The sequence below is a fragment of the Idiotropiscis lumnitzeri genome, chromosome 2, assembly GCF_059441095.1.
Source record: "Idiotropiscis lumnitzeri isolate Australia: NSW breed Sydney's pygmy pipehorse chromosome 2, RoL_Ilum_1.0, whole genome shotgun sequence".
Classification (NCBI taxonomy): domain Eukaryota; kingdom Metazoa; phylum Chordata; class Actinopteri; order Syngnathiformes; family Syngnathidae; genus Idiotropiscis; species Idiotropiscis lumnitzeri.
Genome location: NC_142392.1, coordinates 11,445,262 through 11,466,783, shown reverse-complemented (window position 1 = coordinate 11,466,783; position 21,522 = coordinate 11,445,262). Strand labels below are relative to the sequence as shown.

Below are 21,522 nucleotides of genomic sequence, written 5' to 3'. Positions count from 1 at the left end.
TCAAGGATCGCTGCTTTTGTCACTAGCACAATTGTGTCTCGCAGCACCCTTTTTAGAAAAGAATTTTTTAGCACAAACGCTGCAACTGAATGGCTTTTCTCCACTGTGTGTTCTTGTGTGGCTTCGTAAATGCGACTTTTGAGAGAACCTCTTGGCACAAACTGAGCAGGAAAAAGGTTTTTCTCCAGTGTGTGTTCTTGTGTGCCTTGTTAAAGTTGACTTATACAGGAAGCTTTGGCCACAAACTGAGCAGGTAAAAGGTTTTTCACCACTGTGTGTTCTTGTGTGTTCTGTTAAATATGTCTTTCTTGAGAAGAATTTTCCACAAACTGAGCAGGAAAAAGGTTTTTCACCACTGTGTGTTGTTGTGTGTTTTGTTAAACTTATCTTATGAGAGAAACTCTTGCCACAAACTGAGCAGGAAAAAGGTTTTTCTCCAGTGTGTGTTCTTGTGTGGATTGTTAAATGTGCCTTTTGAGAGAAGCTTTTGCCACAAACTGAGCAGGAAAAAGGTTTTTCACCACTGTGTGTTCTTCTATGTTTTGTTAAAGTTGACTTATCAAAGAAGCTTCTGCCACAAACTGAGCAGGAAAAAGGTTTTTCTCCAGTGTGTGTTCTTGTGTGCCTTACTAAATAAGACTTTTGAGAAAAGCATTTACTGCAAACTGAGCAAGAAAAAAGTTTTTCTCCACTGTGTGTTCTTGTGTGGTTTGTTAAATGCGACTTTTGAGAGAAACTCTTGCCACAAATTGAGCAGGAAAATGTTTTTTCTCCAGTGTGTGTTTTTGTGTGCCCTTTTAAAGACAACTTTGAAGTTAATGAGTCAGTGTGACATGCCCTTTCACCTTTGGCTTGCCCATCATCATCATCATCTTCATCATCATCATAAGTATCATCATCGTGATGAGCATCTGATAATGTGTCCTCATTATGTACTTGTGATGGTCTCCATTGGTCTTCATCACCTTCTGCTGTCACGTGACTACTTGAGATGCTGCTTGGAGGCTCCGCCCCTCTGTTGTCCTCACTCTCATCTTTGTTTTCATCTTCAGTCTTGATTGGGACACCGTTCACTGGTGACTTGTTGATCTCCTCCTCTTCCTCCTCCTTTTTGATGTGAGTCAAGTCTGGCTCCTCTTTCACAGAACAGAGATCGTATTCACTGACGTCTGTCGGACACAAAAAGACAAACGCACATTTGGTTTGGTCAAGTCAAAGCTCATGCGGTGACTTTGTCTTATATTGTTTCTACTGTGCTACCTTGACTTGTGCCTGCCGCATACGGAGCAATGCGTGCGACCCCAACTTGGACCGGACTATGGGGGCATTTCACAAAATTACGTCCGACGATGTAAACCTCCTTTTAGCAGCACAACAGTGATAAACGAGCATTTAAAAAGGAAGCACGTTGCGGCTGATGCCCGATTTCATTCCTGAATTAGTCACAGACGTTTCTGGAAGCGAGCTGAAGTTAGCACACACAGGCTATTGTGTGCGTCTGATGGAACACCTGTTGTGGGACCCTAACTTATTAATGGGGGCCACTGGGGGCCATCGCAACATAATGTCATTGATAGAAAAGAAATCCTTCAAGTGAAATATGTTTACAAGTATTTCATTTTGCATTTAGAGATAGTTTCATCGTGGGTACTTTTTGCTTCCATTATAATCTGAATACCAAAAAGAATTAAAGGGGCCCTGGCATCAGAGTCGCTATTTATTGCATGATTTACGTTTGTTTGGTTTTTTTTACCCAAAATGACATTTATCCTGCTAGTACATTCCGACATTCCCCTTTTTCCTTTTTTTAAATAAAATTTCTGTTTCTAAATCAAATTTAAAACAAAATTATGTTTGAAGAGACAAAATCCCTTCACATAAGCATTAAGCAACAACACTTTCACTCTGACTTTCATGTTGACATATTTGAATAATGACTGTTTATATTAAACTTATCCAATACATATTCAAATTAGACTAAGATACACCATAATATTATTAGAGTTCACTGAATTATTTTGTAACTGCAATGACGTATAACAGCCATAGAGTGTAAGTAATGAGTAACAAAGTAACACATCATTGTCATTTGGATAAATTACCAGGAACTTTGAGTTGTGGGGGAGATGCAAACCACCTGGGCCACAGGAACTTTATGACCAGGAACTAAATGTTCCTGGCCTTGTTGGTAGAAAAGGGGGTTGTGACGTTCTCCCTTTTTAAGCCCATAGTAAGCCAAAGATGCAGATGCATTCCTTGCAGCATGCGCTTGATCACTGATGAGATCCGTGCAACCCTGGATGGATGCATTAAATGTATTTTAAATGTTTGGATGGGGTGAAACTACGCACATATGCACAAAACAGTGCAGAGCCACCGGAGGTTCATTGACTCTCACCCGACGAAGCCAGTACAAAGTTAATAAATAAATAAATAAATAAGACCAATACGTACTTGATTTTTTTTTTTTAAAAACTTAATATTTTGTGTTTTATCCACTAAAATTGATCAACCGCCATTGATGTTTTCGCCGCAGTGTGCACATTTTTTAGAGTCGGGCAGAATTCCTTCCGTAAGGAATTGCTTGAACAAGATATAAAAAACAGAAAATGTAAAATGTTAAACGAGTTCAAATTTTATACTGGGAAAACATGGAGTTTACCCCCACTATTGGTTATTCTTTGGCATTTATTTTCTGCACTGATTTCATTTGGCATAAACAAATGTTCAGCAAACCGACAAGTAAAAGGCAATATTTAAAAATAAAACGGCAATAACCTTGAACGCATTTCCCCAAACAACTTAATGTTGTGATGCATATTTCTGATGAAAGAAAGTCGTTCGAAACAAAGCAAATGAGAGTAAGACGTGTACAAACCTGCTTTGTGTGGCACAACACGAGGCTGGTTGCAACCTTCGCCCAACAGTTGAAGACGTTGCTCGTTCTCTTCTTTTATTCCACAAAGTTCCTCTTTGTACTTGGGTGTCGTTCTTGCACACATTTTCAAATGATAATTCCAAAAAATCCGCACTCGATCTCTGCTTGGCGATGAGTCATGTGCCTCTTTTCGTTAGCGGCTAGCTAGCTAACAAGCTAAGCTAACTACGCCGAAAAGCATCAACGCGCGAAGATGAGGTTATCGGGACACAAAAACTTAATGAATTATGTCGTAGTCCTTTAGAGTAGCACTGGACATGCTTTGAGAAAATTACAGTCAGTTCCACACTAAATCAGAAGAATTTAGCGGTGGGATTTTTTGTTCCGGTGTGGACGGGTCGGTGGATGTGGTCGAGGCCCTTCGCAAGCTGCGCGCTTGCTATGACGTCATGCTTTATTAAGCGCGTATTTTTCAAATATATTTCTTTGCTTCTGTGTTTGTTTTTTACACCTGGCTGTTCTATTTTAATATATATTTTTTATATAATATTTTATTTCGGTTGATTAAAAAAATGTAACAAAATAACTAAATTCACGCCACATTGGTGAGTCATCTCTCGCGTCACTTCCGCCTATGCCCCGAGAAGCCGCCGCTGCAACAGCAGTGGGACGTTTACGATTCTCTGACGGATGCTGCGGTTCACTCGGGCTGCAAGATTGTTTGAATATAATGTCTGCATATACTAGAAGTGCTTCTCAATTATTTCACGCCCTCCCCTACCAAGAAGAAAAAGATTCGCGCCCCCCACCACCAATTTTTTTTTCTGTCTTTGTATAGTGATGTTAGATTGTCAATAAAATATCCCTTAACTAAGCTAAATTGATAAGAAATATAATTTTGAGAATTATTATAGTGAGGATCTCGAAACTCAGTACTCTGTTGTGCAAATATTGATGAGATGATAAATATTTACTCATACGTTTTTTGTAAAATCTTTATTCACAAAAGCAAACCAAACACATTTATGAATACCAAAATCCATGCGATGGATCTAATTTGAAGTACTTAGCACCTGCCATGTCACTCAGGATTTTTTTCACGCTTGGGAACCTGATAATGTTCTCTTATATGAAACAAATCAGTGCCTACCTTCTGCCAGGGAGTTGTGGGAAGGTCAGCTACCAGTATTGGCTCTTTGACCTGTTTGTGTTGATGTTTTTGGCAAACTTGGCATTTTTGAATCATTTCTTCTATGTCTTTGTTAATGCCCGGCCAGTAGATGGCTTCTCGTGCTCTTCTCTTACATTTCTCCACTCCCAGGTGTCCTTTGTGAAGACGCTGAAGCATGTCCTTGGGCATAGCTTGTGGAACTACAATCCTGTCCGTCCTAAGCAGGAGGCCGTCCGCCATGCACAACTCCGCTCTCATCGGGTAAAACTGAGGGCAGTTCCCTTTTGACCATCCATTGTTCATACATTGTGACACTTTGTTCAAGACTGACAGCATAGCGTCAGTAGCAGGAAGCGCGGCTGTGACCATGTTGATGTGAGCCTCAGCCTCCTCCGCCATAACACAGTCCTTGATGTCACTGATAGGGTGCGGCGCTCGGGATAACGCATCAGCAAGCACGATGTATTTTCCAGGCGTGTATATTAGCTCAAAATCATAGCGCTGCAACGTCATCATGCGTTGAATTCTGGGCGCCATGTCATTGAGATTTTTCTTCCTAATTGAAATCAGTGGCTTATGATCAGTCTCTGCTATGAACGTGGGCAGTCCATAAACATACGTGTGAAATTTGCCAAATCCAAACACTAAACCCAGTGACTGCTTTTCAATCTGAGCATTGCGTTTTTCAGTCTCTGACATTGACCTGGATGCATAGGCTACAGGTTGCCATGTGTCTCTCGCCTTTTGCAGCAGTACGGCACCTAGCCCATCTTTCGACGCTTCAGTGGAAATTTTGGTTGGTTTTGATGGATCAAAGTAGGCAAGGACTGGCTCAGCTGTCACAGTTCTCTTTAGATCTTGCCATTCTTCGTCATGTTTTGTTGTCTACTCAAAGACTACGTTGTGATGCAGCAGCTCTCTAAGGGACTTTGTCCTCGACGAGAGGTTTGGAATGAACTTGCCCCGGAAGTTTATCATCCCCATTGCTCGCAGAAGTCCTTTTTTCTCAGTTGGAACTGGCATGTTCGGCATTGCTTGCACTTTGGTTCTGCCTGGCACCACTCCATCTGCTGTGAGCTTGTCTCCCAAGAATGTCAATTCTGTAACTCCAAACAGACATTTCTCTCGTTTTAGTTTAAGTCCATTAATTTTAACTCTTTGTAGCAGTTCCTCAAGTCTCTCATTGTGTTCTTGTTCCGTGTTTCCCCAAACAACCAAATCATCAATGTACACACGGGTTCCTTCCAGACCTTCTATGATTGACTCCATAGCTCTGTGAAAAATCTCAGGCGCAGACTTTATGCCAAATGGCAGTCTCAGAAAACAGAAACGCCCAAATGGTGTGTTGAAGGTGGTGTACCTGCTGCTTTCAGTGTCCAGCTTCACCTGCCAAAATCCATGCGATGCATCTCATTTGCTAAAGTACTTAGCACCTGCCATGTCACTCAGGATTTCTTCACGCTTGAGAATCTGATAATGTTCTCTTATCATGTTTTTATTCAGATCTTTGGGGTCGAGGCAAACACGTAACTCTGGGAAGTTCCTCTTTTTAACACACGTGATGGAATTTACCCAGTCGGTGGGTTCTTCCACTTTCTCTATGACTCCTATTGGTGTCATTCTGTTCAGTTCCTTTTTTAATCTCTCTTTGAGAGGGGCTGGAACTCTTCTCGGGGCATGTACTACAGGTTTAGCATCTTCCTTGAGCTGTATTTTGTAAGTGTAAGGTAACGTCCCTTGTCCTTTGAAGACAGAAAAGTATTTGTTCACTATACTCTTATTACCTTCACTCTTCAACACTTTGTTGTTCTTATTGACATCCTTGCCGTCGACTTGGTAAATTATTTTTACCAGTCCAAGCTCTTCAGATGCCTTGTCTCCAAGGATTGACTCCAGTCCACTTGGCACAATTTTGAACGTTAACTTGTGTTGTCTTCCCTTTGCTGTCACTTTTAGCCTACAACATCCCTTTGTTTTTATTGGCTGATTGTTGTCGGTTTTCAATTTCACGGCCTTGTCTGTGCCGGTTTCTCTTCAAGTGATTTCAAGTCTTTTTCATTTATTATGTTTGCTTTTGCTCCTGTGTCAATTTTAAAAGCAAATAGTGTCCCATTGACAAGCAGTGGTGCAATCCATTTATCTTCTTTTACTGCATTAACAGCTTGCTCTGGGTCTCCTCTAATTTGTTGTTGCACCTCGCTTTCGTCATATGACACGATTTTGATGAAAAATGTGTCCCTTGGGTCATCACTATCATCTGTGTCTTCCTGCACGGTGTGCACTTTCTTCTTGGTGTTGCACATCTTAGCATCGTGATTTTGCTTTTTACACTTAGCACATGTTCTCCCAAATGCAGGACATCGTTTTGGCTCGTGCATTTCTCCGCACTTTTTTCCAGCTGAATGGAGCTTGATCATTTTCATTGTTTTTGGTCTTTTTCTTGAATCGCAGTTTACCTTTCCTTGTCACTGCCTTCACGGACTCTGTTTTTTTCATAAGATGGCGCTGCTTGGAAAGTTAGCACGTGCTGCTTTGCTAGCTCGTTAGCTTGGCAAGGCTTTCCTTATTATTGAGTTTTTCAGATCACCAAAGTTACAAGACTTAGCTTTAATTTTGAGATCGGTGAGGAAATTGTCAAAGGACTCACCGCGCTGTTAGAGTCTTGAACAAAACACGTATCTCTCATAAGTTTCGTTTTTCTTAGCAAGACAGTTTTCATCAAATTTTTGTAAGACCGTTTCAAACTTGTCTTTATCTTCGGTTCATCATAAACAAAGGTGTTGAATACGTCGATGGCCTCGGCTCCGGCATTGGTTCGCAAAAGGGCTATTTTTCTTTCGTTCGCTCTGTTACCGACTCCCACGACGGCAAGGTAGAGCTGGAATTTTTGCTTGAAAGCCCGCCAACTCTCGTTCACATTTCCCATCATTTTCAGTGCTTCTGGTGGCCTTACGGAGCCCATCTCGCGTCAGTCCTTTTCTTGACCCTCGACCTGGTACCATGTAATGTTCTGTCTTCTATCTTAAGAAGTCACGCAGGTAATGTGATGCTGCAAGCTTGTGTCTCTTTATTTACTGACTTGCATTCTCGTCTATGTGCAGACACACGAGTTCGTCTGGTAACCAAACACACGTCAGGCAATACTGCCAACTACTGACTAATGATATAACTCCTATCATTACAGTTACTTTACGTTTGACATCAAACCACTTCGTCGTGATGACGTCAGACATTTCCGTGTTCCTTTTATTTTATGTTTAGATACTTAATGGTTGCAATACAACATTTCTGTTCATAGCTGCTGCTCGTGCGTACATCGAAAAAATTCATTTTCGCGATTAGCGCGCTTAGCACCTCCTCGCCTCCTCGCTTAGCACGCTACTTGTTAGTGGAGTCGTTTATTTTCCATCACGTAGCTTGTTGCTGCTGCTGTGCATGGACTTACATATAGTTCAGACAAAGTCCGTTTTGCTGCGGCGCAAGATAGCATAGCGCAGGGCGTTTAAGTAGCGGAAAGAAATCCCCTCCGGGACAACGAGCGACAGGGCGACAATCTTTTATATGTTAACATTTCAAATCCATGTGACCATGAGCGCACGTCCAGCACAAACATTAACCTGGCTGTGCTGAACGTGCGCTCCCTTTTAAACAAAACTTTTATCATAAACGACCTGATTTTAGACAACAACCTTGAAGGTATTCTTTTATCTGAGACATGGCTCGGTACAGATGCTCCAGTTGCTCTCACCGAGGCTTGCCCACCAAATTTTAATTTTTTATTTTCGACCAGAGACTGTAAAAGAGGAGGCGGGACTGTGTCAATTATAAAAACTTCTCTTATTTCAAAGGAAACTATTTTTAACAGGTATTTATCTTTTGAACACCATGCCTTTGTTTTTAGCAGTCCTTCTATTCTCTGTGTCACACTTTATCTACCTCCTCATCACTCTACTTCTTTTATGAGTGAGTTTTCAGAGTTCTTATCGATTTTACATTCCACTTATAACAGAATTTTAATAACTGGCGATTTTAATGTGCACGTTGACAATATCTCGGACTCACTGTCCAGAGAATTTTTAAACCTTTTTAACTATTTTGAATTTAAACAGCATGTCACACAGCCAACTCACAATAGAGGACACACCCTGGACCTGGTCATAACCTACGGCCTGTCCGTTGGTGTGTCCTCTGTTGTTGACCTGGCTGTGTCAGACCATTACTGTGTATATTTTAACATCGCCAGTTTTAATCAAGAAGCAGCCCCGGTGAGAATAGTGAGAAAACGCTACCTAACTTCTGAGGTGGCTGCAAATTTTATTGAGATTTTAAAGAGCACTCCTGCTGACATTTTACCTGCACCTTGTGATTTTATTGTTGATAATTTTAACAGGGTTTTAAAATCAACATTAGACTCAGTTGCTCCACTTTTAACAAAAAACATAAAAATCAAGACTATACCCCCGTGGAGAAATGATTTAACTAAGGAATCAAAAAGAAAATGCAGGAGTGCAAAAGGAGGTGGAGAAAGAGCAACCTTACAGTTCATTACCAAATATGTCAACAACTCAAATCCTACAATAAAACAGTCAAACTGGCAAGAATGTCTTACTTCTCAAATCTCATCACAATTAGTAAAAACAACCCTAGGTATCTCTTCTCCACCTTCGATCTTTTAACCAGCTCTGATATTAAAAAGTCCTCACAGACAGGGACAGACGCTTTCTGTGAGGAATTTTGCAGACCACTTCAGAAGTAAAATCGATGACATAAGATCCAGTCTTTTAGCTCATCAAAATGTAACTTCTATTAACGCTGGACAGTCATTTTTACCAGAGGAAACACTGGAAAGTTTTGCCCTGGTTGATGCAAGGACACTTGGTCGAGTTTTCTCCCAGTCTTTTAGATCCAATTCCCACATCACTTTTAAAAGCTTTTTATGGATTTTTTTGAGGAACAGATTTTAAATATAGTCAATTGCTCTCTTCAGACGGGTGTCTTCCCCACTGCGTTTAAAACGGCGGTGGTGAAGCCCCTTCTGAAGAAGAGCAATTCAGAGCCCAGTGTTTTAAATAATTACACCCCTGTATCCAACTTACCGTTTTGAAGTAAGATTTTAGAAAAAAATGTTTTTCTACAGTTATATTATTTTTTTAAATACAAATAATGTTTTAGAGAAATTTCAATCTGGTTTTAGAATGAACCACAGTACAGAGGCAGCTCTTTTAAGGATTCTAAATGATTTCAGGTGTTTTGCAGATGCAAAAAAACTCATAGTTTTGGTGCTACTGGATTTAAGTGCCGCGTTTAACACAGTAAATCACATTTTATTAAATAGACTTAAAAACCTATTGGGCATCTCTGGTACTGCTTTTAACTGGTTTTATTCCTATCTCACAGACAGACGTTTCTTTGTAAGTATGGATACCTGTTCCGCCAAAACCCATGAAATTGAATGTGGGGTTCCCCAAGGTTCAATTTTAGGCCCAATACTTTTTAATCTGTACATGCTTCCTCTTGGGGATGTCATTAGGAGACACGGCATCAGCTTCCACAGCTACGCTGATGACACACGGCTGTATATTGCCGTGTCTCCGGATGACACAAAGCCTATCGATACCCTTTTAAATTGCATTTTAGATATTAAGTCATGGATGGCAGAGAATTTCCTACAGCTCAATCAGGACAAAACAGAGGTTTTAGTTATTGGTCCTGAAGGTCAGAGAGAAAAACTTTTACCAAAACTACAAGATTATAAATCATCACAATTTGTGAAGAACCTGGGCGTCATTTTTGACTCTGAGCTCAGTTTTATTCCTCATATTAAAAATGTAACCAAGATTGTTTTTTATCACCTTAAGAATATAGCCAGAGTCCGCCCGTTTCTCTCTCAGGCTAACACGGAGGTGCTGATGCATGCTTTTATTTCCTGCCGCCTAGATTACTGTCATGCCCTGCTCTCTGGTCTTCCCCAAAAGAGTATTTCTAGTCTACAACTACTTCAGAATTCAGCCGCACGGGTGCTGACGAGGACCACAACGTGCTTGTGAGAAGGGGCCCTTGCAGCAGCTCCGTATTCAGGGACAAGCCCTTAAACGTGGCACCACAGTCAAACACGACACGCAGTGTTCCCTTTCTGGGATGATGGACACCATGATGGGGAATATACCAAACTCTTCCTGAATCAAGGTCTCTTTGATCGTCGGGTACTTGTTCTGCATAATTGCAAGTGATTACATTAGTCATGGACTTCACATATTCTTGATGGAGTTGCTGATCAAACTTAAATTTCTTCTTCAGACCTTGTAACCGTTGCTGGGCCACAGCAAAATTGTTTGGTAAGAAGACATCTTTCTTCTTGAAAGGTAAGTTCATAGTATACTTTCCATCCTGTAACTTGGCAGCTGTTTGGGTCCTTGCTGCCTTGCGGAGAGGCAGCCGAGCAAGGCTGGATTGGGGATGGAAAAGAACTGGTTCGAAAAAGATTTTATTCTCGTCACATGCTGATGTCAAAAGAAGTCTCCCCAAAAACTTGAGCCCCCTCTCAGACATTCCCTTCTTACAGGGAATGCCCAAATAGGACATGAATATCTAATTTTCCCTTGTTGCATATGCATTCTCATCCCGCTAGCCTTCGGGATTTCCCTCCAAAAGTCCCCCAGAGGGAGAGCAGATGCGTCTCCCCTTTGATACGACCAGTCTACTCGTGACCACCTTAAATTACTCTCATACCCTGGAAGGTCACCGACCTGGCGAGAGAATTGCCCCCACCATTAACAATGCTCAGGCATATTTTCTCTCAGGGCAGTATCTGGTTACATCGGACCTTCAGCACCAAGACTGGTCACTTCTGTGAGCTCCAGTCCCTTCATAGTTTCATAAAGAGAATTACTTCCCAGATCTAAATTAGGCCATTTAAAAATACACAACTTTATTTTTATTTATTTCAACTTATATTTAAGCTTGTTTATGTAATACAGTGAACCCCCGCTACTTCGCGGTTCACCTTTCGCGGGTTCAGTGCTTCGCGGGTCTAAAAAATATTCGGGGGCATTGTAGTTTTGCCGAGCGGCACAAGGGGGCGCTGAAGCGGTTAGACGGCCGGCGTGCGCCGAAGAGGAGAGTGGACGAAGAAGAGAGTGGCCGAAGAAGAGCAGGTTCCCCCGGACACGATTGGTGGCGACGTTTCGCGCGGTTCGGACCGTATCAGAGCTCCGGCCGGCGTGCGTGGCAGTTAAGCCGTAGATGAGCAGCTTCCCCGGGCACGGGCGGTGCCAAACGGCCCCTAAGTTTAACCGAATGGAAGCTCCCAAGGAGGAGGGCATGCTCGCGTCACAGTAAGCCGAAGAGGAGCACCTTCCCCGGGCACGGGCGGTGCCAAACGGCCCCTAAGTTTAACCGAAAGGAAGCTCCCGAGGAGGAGGGCATGCTCGCGTCACAGTAAGCCGAAGAGGAGCACCTTCTCCGGGCACCGGCGGAGCGCGAGGCTGTCAGTTATGAATGAATAAATGAATAAATAAATAAAGAATGCCACCTTTCATTTCACTGTCATGATCCGTGCCTGTCATGCCGCGTGTGTTTTTGTTTTTTCAGCTGTGTGGGCGTTCCTCCAGCGATCGTCTCGCGCCATGTCGTCAGCTGCTGCGAGACGCGCTGATTACACTGACTATATTGTGATTATAATAAATATCTTTGTATCACCACCTTTTTTCCCGGGTCTGCGTTTGGAGAGTCCTGTTCAATCCTCCAGCTCTGCTGGAGGATCATAACATTCACAGGGCACACCGGACGGCGTACCAGCAGGTAAAAGTCGAAGTAATTAAATAAATACAAAAAGAAGTAATTGAATAAATACAAAAATAATGGCTGGGGAATAAAAAAATAATAAGTTTTAATAATAATTTGTTTTTTTGTTATAACATGAATTTCACTCTCTCTCTCTCTCTACCCGTATTCTATATGGTGTACTGTATACAGGGGGGTATATAATTGCATCATTTTGCAAAATTTTAAAACGCAAAGAAATGCACATACAATACGGTAAGCACCATGGGCAATTGGTCAATTGGCCAATTCACTACAGTAGCCCAAGCTTCTCCCGATGCCCATCAGTCCACGCTCATCTCGTATACGTATGTACAATACGCTTCTGGCCATAGATCGCGGTTAGTTAGTCTTTGTCTCGCAGTAATTTTTTAAGTGTAAAAGTTTTGTGGAGCCATTCGTGATGCCTCCCAAACGCTCTTTATCCCTTGGTGCATCTAGTGAACCGAAGAGGAGCAGTAAAGCTCTTCATGCCCCTGCGCAAAACGACGGACTAATTATGTTAGTGTTTGCTTGTTTTTGTATGTTTGTTTTGTTTTTGATTGGTTGTTCGTAAGTAAATTGTTTGGTAGAACAGTGTTCTAGTGTGTTCACTCTCTCGCTCTCTACTCGTATATTTTTTTTTAATATATATTTTTTTAAGCATTTTTGAAGGTGCGCCGCTATATATAATTTATTTATTTATTTTTTTTTTTTGAAGGTGCGACGCTACTTCGCGGATTTTCAGTTTCGCGGGTGGTCTCGGTCCCCATTAACCGCGAAAACCGTTTTTTTTTTTTTTTTTTTTTTAGGTGCGACGCTACTTCGCGGATTTTCAGTTTTCGCGGGTGGTCTCGGTCCCCATTAACCGCGATAACCGGGGGTTCACTGTACTACAATATTTATTCAATTATTTTAATGTTAAATTATATCAGTATTAATTTAAACCTTTTTATTTCACTCTTGATTATTTCTTAATGTCATGATCCGCGTCGGGCATGAGAGGGGCTTTGTTATTGTTTTCATGTGCATGCGGTTTTGTTATTGTTTTCGTCCCCTCCTTCCCGCCATGTGTTTTCTGTTATTGTTTTGGTCAGCTGTGATTGCGCCTCCCCTCAGCACTCGTCCTTACCAGCCACGCACCTGTTCCCCGTTACCCTCATCACGCACCTGATTCCCATCTGCTCCCCTAATTACTGGGACTATTTAAGCCTCCCAGACCCACCACTCTGTGTCGGGTCATTGCCGCAAGTTACGGACTGCCACGACCACGTTTCGCTCACGTTCATGTTCATGTTCATGCTTTTGTTCCCATCCTCGTTCACGTTTGCCTTCCTCAGCCTTTTGCCTCGGTTTTTGTTCCTCGCCCCCCTTCTTCTGTTCGTCACGTTGGTACCGTTGTTATTTTTCTCCCGTCCCGGTTGTCTTCCTTTGTTGAACCCCTTTAATAAACCCCCTGAACGACATCCATTCCCTGCCTCCTCGCCTTTTGGGTCCACCTTCCTCCTCGCCAAAAGGCGACCCTGACAGAATGACCCGACCAAAAAAGGACCCAGCGAGAGGCTCCCGGCGGTACGGACAACCGCTCTCAGCAACATGCCGATCAGCCCAGCGCCACGTCAGTTGCATTTTCCCCACCTCCAGATGACTTCATCAACGGTCTACCCGTCATTCCTCCCCATCGGATCATCGACGCGGAGTATGAGGACGATTCCGCAAACATCAACTACTTCCTGGACTTCCTGCGCAACCCCGTCACATTCGATGACCAGATTGCGGAACTCCACACCCGCTTCGCCGAGCTGGAAGTGCAAGTGGCCCAGAAAGCGGAGCAGGTGGCCTCGATAGAGGAGAAGGCCACCTCCGGGCAATCAGCCCGGGAGAGGGTCAGAGAACTGGAAGCTCAGATCTCGGAGCTGCAGGAGGATGTGGAATCGGAGAGACAGGCGCGCAGCAAGTCAGATGAGGTGCGCAGAGACCCTGGAGAGGAGCTGGAAGCTCTCAAGACTGAGTTGGAGGACACTGTAGACTCAACTGCAGCACAGCAAGAACTGCAGGTCAAGTTTGGAGAGAGCGAACAGCAGAGGCGGGAGATGGCTGACAAGTTGGCCAAGATGCAGTCGGAGCTGGACAAGGTCAACAGCCTGCTGACTGAAGCCGAGGGCAGAAACATCAAAGTCAGCCAAGACCTGTCTTCAGTGGAGTCGCAGCTGCAGGATGCCCAGGAGTTGCTCCAAGAGGAGACTCGCCAAAAGCTGAGCCTCTTCACTCGCTTGCGGCAGCAGGAGGATGAGCGGAACGCTCTGCGGAAGGTGCTGGCTGAGGCAGAAGAGGGCAAGAGGAACGCGGAGAAGCAGGTCTACTTACTTCAAGCCCAGCTGGTCGACATGAAGAAGGCTGACGGGGATCAGGTCTCCCGTCTCGGCTGCGCCCGGCCCGAATGCTGCGCTCGGCCCGCAGTCTCCTCCACGTCAGCTGCACAGACCATGCCGCCCCCACGTCTGTCGCAGCAACCCAAGCCGCCTTCATGCCAGCTGCAGCAACCTATGCAGCCTCCAGTGCCGGCCCCCGTCCGGTGCAGCCTCCAGGACCGGCTCCTCGTCCGCTGCAGCCTTCAGTACCCGGCTCCCCGCCGGCTGCCGAGCCCCGTCCCGGCTCCCCGCCGGCTGCCGAGCCCCGTCCCGGCTCCCCGCCGGCTGCCGAGCCCCGTCCCGGCTCCCCGCCGGCTGCCGAGCCCCGTCCCGGCTCCCCGCCGGCTGCCGAGCCCCGTCCCGGCTCCCCGCCGGCTGCCGAGCCCCGTCCCGGCTCCCCGCCGGCTGCCGAGCCCCGTCCCGGCTCCCCGCCGGCTGCCGAGCCCCGTCCCGGCTCCCCGCCGGCTGCCGAGCCCCGTCCCGGCTCCCCGCCGGCTGCTGAACCCCGTCCCGGCTCCTCGCCGGCCGCTGAGGTTCGTTCCGGTTCCTCGCCCGCGGGCAAGCCCCGTTCCGGTTCCCCGCCAGCGGCTGAGCCCCTTTCCAGCGCCGCGCCCGCGGCTGAGCCCCTTTCCGGCGCCGCGCCCGCGCTCCAAGTTCCCGATCCAGCGGAGCACGTTCAGGCGGAGCACGCCCTGCGTCCGTCCCAAGTTCTCGTTCAGGCGGAGCACGCTGTGCGTCCGTTCCAAGTTCACGTTCAGGCGGAGCACGTCCTGCGTCCGTCCCAAGTTCTCGTTCAAGGGGAGCACACCCTGCTTCCGACCCAAGTTCACGTTCAGGCTGATCACGCCGTGCTCCCGCCCCAAGCTCACGTTTCGGCAGAACACGGCCCGCAGCCATCACTCCCGGTCCCTGCATCCGTGGTGGACGACGAGCAGCCGCTTGCCGTGTCTGCCTCAGCGGCGCCTGACGAAGCGCCGCCGCTCCCGGTTCCGGTGCCCGCGATGGACAACGGTCCGCCGCCGCGTCACGCCTCAGCCTCGGCGACGCACGACGACCCACCATCGCGCCCCGCCCTGGCCTCGGCAGCATCCGACGACCCGTCGCCACTGCTCGCGTTGGTCCCGGCAGCGCTCGACGACCCACGGCCGCTCCTGGTTCCAGCCTCGGCGGTGGACGACGACCCACCGCCGCTCCACGTTCTTGTCTCGGCAGGGTTCGACGACCAGCCGCCGCTCCCGGTTCCGGTGCCCGCGATGGACGACGGTCCGCCGCCGCATCTCGCCTCAGCCTCGGCGACGCACGACGACCCACCATCGCGCCCCGTTCCTGTGTCGGCGGGGTTCGAGGACCAGCCGCCGCTCCACGTTCCTGTGTCGGCGGGGTTCGAGGACCAGCCGCCGCTCCACGTTCCTGTGTCGGCGGAGTTCGACGACCAGCCGCCGCTCCACGTTCCTGTCTCGGCGGGGCTCGACGACCAGCCGCCGCTCCACGTTCCTGTCTCGGCGGGGCTCGACGACCAGCCGCCGCTCCACGTTCCTGTCTCGGCGGGGCTCGACGACCAGCCGCCGCTCCACGTTCCTGTCTCGGCGGGGCTCGACGACCAGCCGCCGCTCCACGTTCCTGTCTCGGCGGGGCTCGACGACCAGCCGCCGCTCCACGTTCCTGTCTCGGCGGGGCTCGACGACCAGCCGCCGCTCCACGTTCCTGTCTCGGCGGGGCTCGACGACCAGCCGCCGCTCCACGTTCCTGTCTCGGCGGGGCTCGACGACCAGCCGCCGCTCCACGTTCCTGACTCGGCGGGGCTCGACGACCAGCCGCCGCTCCACGTTCCTGACTCGGCGGGGCTCGACGACCAGCCGCCGCTCCACGTTCCTGACTCGGCGGGGCTCAACGACCAGCCGCCGCTCCACGTTCCTGTGTCAGCAATGCTCGCCGACTCGTCGCCGCTCCAAGTTCCTGTCTCGGCTGCGCCCCGCGACCCGCCGCCGCTTTTCGTCTCAGCCTCGGCGGCGCACTCGATGTGGCGATCTGGCCCTCCCGGACGCCCGCCCGAATGGCCACGACTGGACTTGCGGGTTCGGCCACCCGGACGGCCGCCTGAATGGCCACGAAAGGACTCGCTGGTCTGGCCTCCCGGACATCCGCCAGACCGGCTTCGATCACGGGTCGTTGACCCCCCGCCCGACCCCTTCCGCCCACCCTCGTTTTTGGACATGGTTTTTCTTTTTGTTCTTTTTTGTGGGACGTCTGGAATCCGTCCCTTGAGGGGGGGGGTACTGTCATGATCCGCGTCGGGCATGAATTGTTATTGTTTTCATGTGCATGCGGTTTTGTTGTTGTTTTCGTCCCCTCCTTCCCGCCATGTGTTTTCTGTTATTGTTTTGGTCAGCTGTGATAGCGCCTCCCCTCAGCACTCGTCCTCACCAGCCACGAACCTGTTCTCCGTTACCCTCATCACGCACCTGATTCCCATCTGCTCCCCTAATTACTGGGACTATTTAAGCCTCCCAGACCCACCACTCTGTGTCGGGTCATTGCCGCAAGTTACGGACTGCCACGACCACGTTTCGCTCACGTTCATGTTCATGCTTTTGTTCCCATCCTCGTTCCCGTTTGCCTTCCTCAGCCTTTTGCCTCGGTTTTTGTTCCTCGCCCCCCTTTTTCTGTTCGTCACGTTGTTATTTTTCTCCCTTCCCGGTTGTCTTCCTTTGTTGAACCCCTTTAATAAACCCCCTGAACGACATCCATTCCCTGCCTCCTCGCCTTTTGGGTCCACCTTCCTCCTCGCCAAAAGGCGACCCTGACACTTAACTTATTTGTTCATTTGAATATGTATGCAATTTAAATTATTCCATCCATCCAGCCATTTTCTGCCGCTCATCCGGGGTCGGGTTATTGAATTAATTTAATACATAAGTATTTTTTATATTTCAATATTTATTTCAATATTAGGACTCTTCTCAATGAGTTCAATATTTATAAAATGTTTCTATATTTCTTATTAATTGAATTAAGTCTGTATGTGGTTGCCAATTTTAATATTTCCCCATTTCATTATAAAAATAATCCAATATATAAAAAATATAATACAGCATGAAAAAAAATATTTGGTATATTAGACAAAATGATACATTTTCCGAAGTGAGATTCTGCTTCGCAACAAACCCCAAACGCTTGATAGAGCTCAACCTAGAAAGTGTTTTTAGCAAGTCAGAAATTTATTCAGAAAGTGTAATATTAAATGTATGTGAGGGGATATTTGAAGAGTTTGAGTTTTGTTCAATGGACCATACATATACGAGCCAGCCAAACACAGCGAGAAAACCAGTGCTGACTCCAGTCGCCATCAAGTTGCCAACTCCTGACATTCCAAAACCTTTGAGAGAAACTGAGACTATTTGCATTTCTCTTTCTTGTTCTTTTTATAGTTCAACTTCTAGTTCAGTTTTTCACCTTTTCACGGCCTATTGAAGGCCAGTTGAGCAAGTGGAACAAGTCATTTTATTGATGATTGTGGAAGGCACTGATTCCATAAGCACCGTTTCTTCTCACACCTTTTCCATTAAGTACGTTTAAAAAGACAACTGAAAAGCAAAATGTTCACAAATATTTGTTCCAGGCACAGGCAATTAATTTTATTTACATGTTTGATGTTAACACACAAAAAATATCATCATCACTCAGACACAATGGTTCTTCTGGCACGGATCACATTGGCTTAATGTCAATAAAAAAAGCTTTTCAAAATTAAATTCATCATATTTTATCCAAAATCATATTTACATCTTACCACAAAGAGTCAGTTCCTTGAGTTTTTTGTTGTCTTTTTTTTAAGCTTCAAGGATCGCTGCAATTCTCACCAGCACAATTGTGTCTCTCAGCACCCTCTTTAGAAAAGAATTTTTTAGCACAAACGCTGCAACTGAATGGCTGGTCTCCTCTGTGTGTTCTTGTGTGGCGTCGTAAATGCGACTTTCGAGAGAACCTCTTGGCACAAACTGAGCAGGAAAAAGGTTTTTCTCCACTGTGTATTCTTGTGTGCCTTGTGAAATGAGAATTATTGGAGAAGCTTTTACCACAAACTGAGCAGGAAAAAGGGTTTTCTCCACTGTGTGTTCTTGTGTGACAAGTTATACTTGACTTTTCAGAGAAGCGTCTACCACACACTGAGCAGGAAAAAGGTTTTTCTCCACTGTGCGTTCTTGTGTGGATTGTTAAACTTGAATTTTGAGAGAAGCTTTTACCACAAACTGAGCAAGTAAAAGGTTTTTCTCCAGTGTGTGTTCTTGCGTGTTCTGTTAAAGTTGCCTTTTGAGAGAAGCATTTTCCACAAACTGAGCAAGAAAAAGGTTTTTCTCCACTGTGCGTTCTTGTGTGGATTGTTAAATAAAACTTTCCAGAGAAGCTTTTGCCACAAACTGAGCAGGAAAAAGGGTTTTCTCCACTGTGTGTTCTTATGTGATATGTTAAACTTGAATTTTGAGAGAAGCTTTTACCACAAACTGAGCAAGAAAAAGGTTTTTCACCACTGTGTGTTCTTGTGTGCCTTACTAAATGAGACTTTCGAGAGAAGCATTTCCCACAAAATGAACAAGAAAAAGGTTTTTCACCACTGTGTGTTTTTCTGTGTCCTTTTAAAGACCGCTTTGAAGTTAATGAGTCAGTGTGACATGCCCTTTCACCTTTGGCTTGCCCATCATCATCATTAGTATCATCATCATCGACATGAGCGTCTGATAATGTGTTCTCATTATGTGCTTGTGATGGCCCCCAGGGGTCTTCATCAACTTCTGTTGTCACGTGATGACTTGAACTGCTGCTTGTAGGCTCCGCCCCTCTGTTGTCCTCACTCTCATCCTTGTTTTCATTTTCAGTCTTTATAGGGACAACGTTCACTGGAGACTTGTTGATCTCCTCCTCCTCCTCCTCCTTTTTGATGTGAGTCAAGTCTGGCTCCTCTTTCACGGAACGGAGATCATATCCACTGACGTCTGCAGGACACAAAAGGACAAATTTGGTTTGGTCAAGTCAAAGTTCAGGCGGCGACTTTGTCTTATATTGTTTTTACCGTGCTACCTTGACTTGTGCCTGCCGCACACGGAGCAATGCGTGCGACCCCAACTTGGACCGGACCATGGGGACATTTCACAAAATTACGTCCTACGATGTAAGCCTCCCGTTAGCCGCACAACAGTGATAAACGAGCATCTAAAAAGGAAGCATGTTGCGGCTGATGCCCGATTTCATTCCGGACATAGTCACAGATGTTTCTGGAAGCGAACTGAAGTTAGCACACACAGGCTATTGTGTGCGTCTGATGGAACACCTGTTGTGGGACCCTAACATAATGATGCAGACCACTGGGGGCCATTGCAACATTATGTCATTGATAAAATAGGAATCCTTCAAGTGAAATATGTTTACAAGTATTTCTTTTTGCATTTAGAATAGAATAGAATAGAAATCCCTTTATTGTCATTGTACTCAAGTGTGCAACGAGATTAGAGGGCTCCCCTCTCCAGTGCAATACAACAATAATACAGACAAATATATAAATTAGATAAATAAATAAGACAGTGCAATGGAATTCAGTACTGAATAGGGCATATAGAAACACATCACAATGCTGTTTTGCAAGGTTAGGGTGGTCTCGTGTGTGTGTGAGAGTTCAGTATGGAGATGGCTCTCGGAAAGAAACTGTTTCTCAGTCTATTGGTCCTTGATTTGATGCATCTGTAGCGCCTGCCAGAGGGCAACAGGTCGAACAGGTGTGAGTTTGGGTGGGTATTGTCTTTGACGATGTTGAGAGCCCTTCTGAGGCACCGGGCGGTGTAGATGTCCGACAGCGAGGGGAGAGGGCAGCCAATAATCCTTTGCGCTGTTTTGACTGTCCTCTGGAGCCTCACTCTGTCCGCCTCCGTGCAGCCGCTGTACCAGGTGGAGACACAGTACGTCAGCAGGCTCTCGATGGACGATTGGTAGAAGGCCAGCAGCAGCTTCCTGTCCAGGTTGAATTTCCTGAGGACTCTCAGGAAGTGCAGACGTTGGCGGACCTTCTTTACCACTGCTGTGGTGTTGTGACTCCAAGAAAGGTCATCGGAGATCTGTACTCCCAGGAACTTTAACGTGTGGACCCTCTCCACACACACGCCTTCGATGCAGAGGGGGGGCGGCAGCGTCTTGTTCCTCCTGAAGTCGACGACAATCTCCTTTGTTTTAGCAGAGTTAAGGTGCAGTCTGTTGTCCTTGCACCAAGTTGTCAGTCTCTTTACCTCCTCTCTGTAGGCTGTCTCGTCACCTTCCGAGATCAGACCGACCACTGTCGTGTCGTCAGCAAACTTGACGATGGTGTTGTTGCCGTGGGCCGGGCTGCAGTCGTAGGTGTAGAGGGCGTACAGGAGAGGGCTCAGCACGCATCCTTGGGGGGAACCGGTGCTCAGCATGAGGGTGGAGGACGTGTAGGGGCCGAGCAACACAGTCTGGGGTCTGTTGGTCAGAAAGTCCTTAATCCAGATGCGTGTGAGGGCAGGGAGGCCGAGAGTGTCCAGTTTGGTGACGAGGATGTCTGGGATGATCGTGTTGAATGCCGAGCTGTAGTCCACAAAGAGCATCCTTGCATAGCTCCGCTGTTGTTCCAGGTGGCCCAGTACAACATGCAGAGCAGTGTCGATGGCGTCCTCAGTGGATCTGTTAGCCCGGTATGCAAACTGGTAGGGGTCCAGAGTGGGAGGAAGGCAGTCCCTGATGTGCTGGAGAACCAGCCTCTCGAAGCACTTCATAATGACTGGTGTGAGAGCAACAGGACGGTAGTCATTCAGGTGGACGGCTGGTGACTTTTTGGGGACAGGAATAATGGTGGAAGTTTTCAAGCAGGAGGGGATGACTGCCTGAGCCAGGGAGCGGTTGAAGATCCTGCAGAAAACATGTGACAGTTGGTGGGCACATGCTCTGAGGACCTTGCCTGGTATTCCGTCGTGTCCAGTAGCTTTCTGGGGTTAACCGCCAGGAGCGCGCGCCTCACATCGTGTTCCTCTACGATGAGTGGGGGGGAGTTGGATCATGAAGTGTGGGGATGTGACGGTTGGGGCGAGTCAAAGCGAGCGAAGAAGTAGTTAAGCTCCTCTGCCAGCGATGCACTCGGGTCTACAGAGGTCGTGCTGCCGCCACGGAAGTTGGTGATGCTCCGTAGACCCTGCCACACCTCCCGTGGTCTGTTACTGGCAAGGTGGGCCTCCAGCCTCCCCTTGTAGATTGCCTTGGCT

The 21,522-nt window shown here is 46.7% G+C and overlaps 1 protein-coding gene across 1 annotated transcript; it reads right to left on the bottom strand.

The window, feature by feature from the left end:
- LOC148341686 (uncharacterized) lies at positions 1–6,978 on the bottom strand. The gene is made up of 2 exons (XM_088287919.1): positions 6,957–6,978; positions 1–1,169 (listed from the first exon to the last, which is right to left on the bottom strand). The coding sequence occupies exons 1-2, from the start codon at positions 6,976–6,978 to the stop codon at positions 1–3; spliced, it is 1,191 nt and encodes a 396-aa protein (XP_088144045.1).
- Between the last annotated feature and the right edge of the window lie 14,544 nt (positions 6,979–21,522).

Coding starts and splice junctions, on each gene's coding strand:
- LOC148341686 (XM_088287919.1), bottom strand. CDS start 6,978: ATGATGGGAAATGTGAACGAGA. Junction 1,170..6,956: donor GATGGGAAATGTGAACGAGA/GTTGGCGGGCTT, acceptor TGTGTCCGACAG/ACGTCAGTGAATACGATCTC.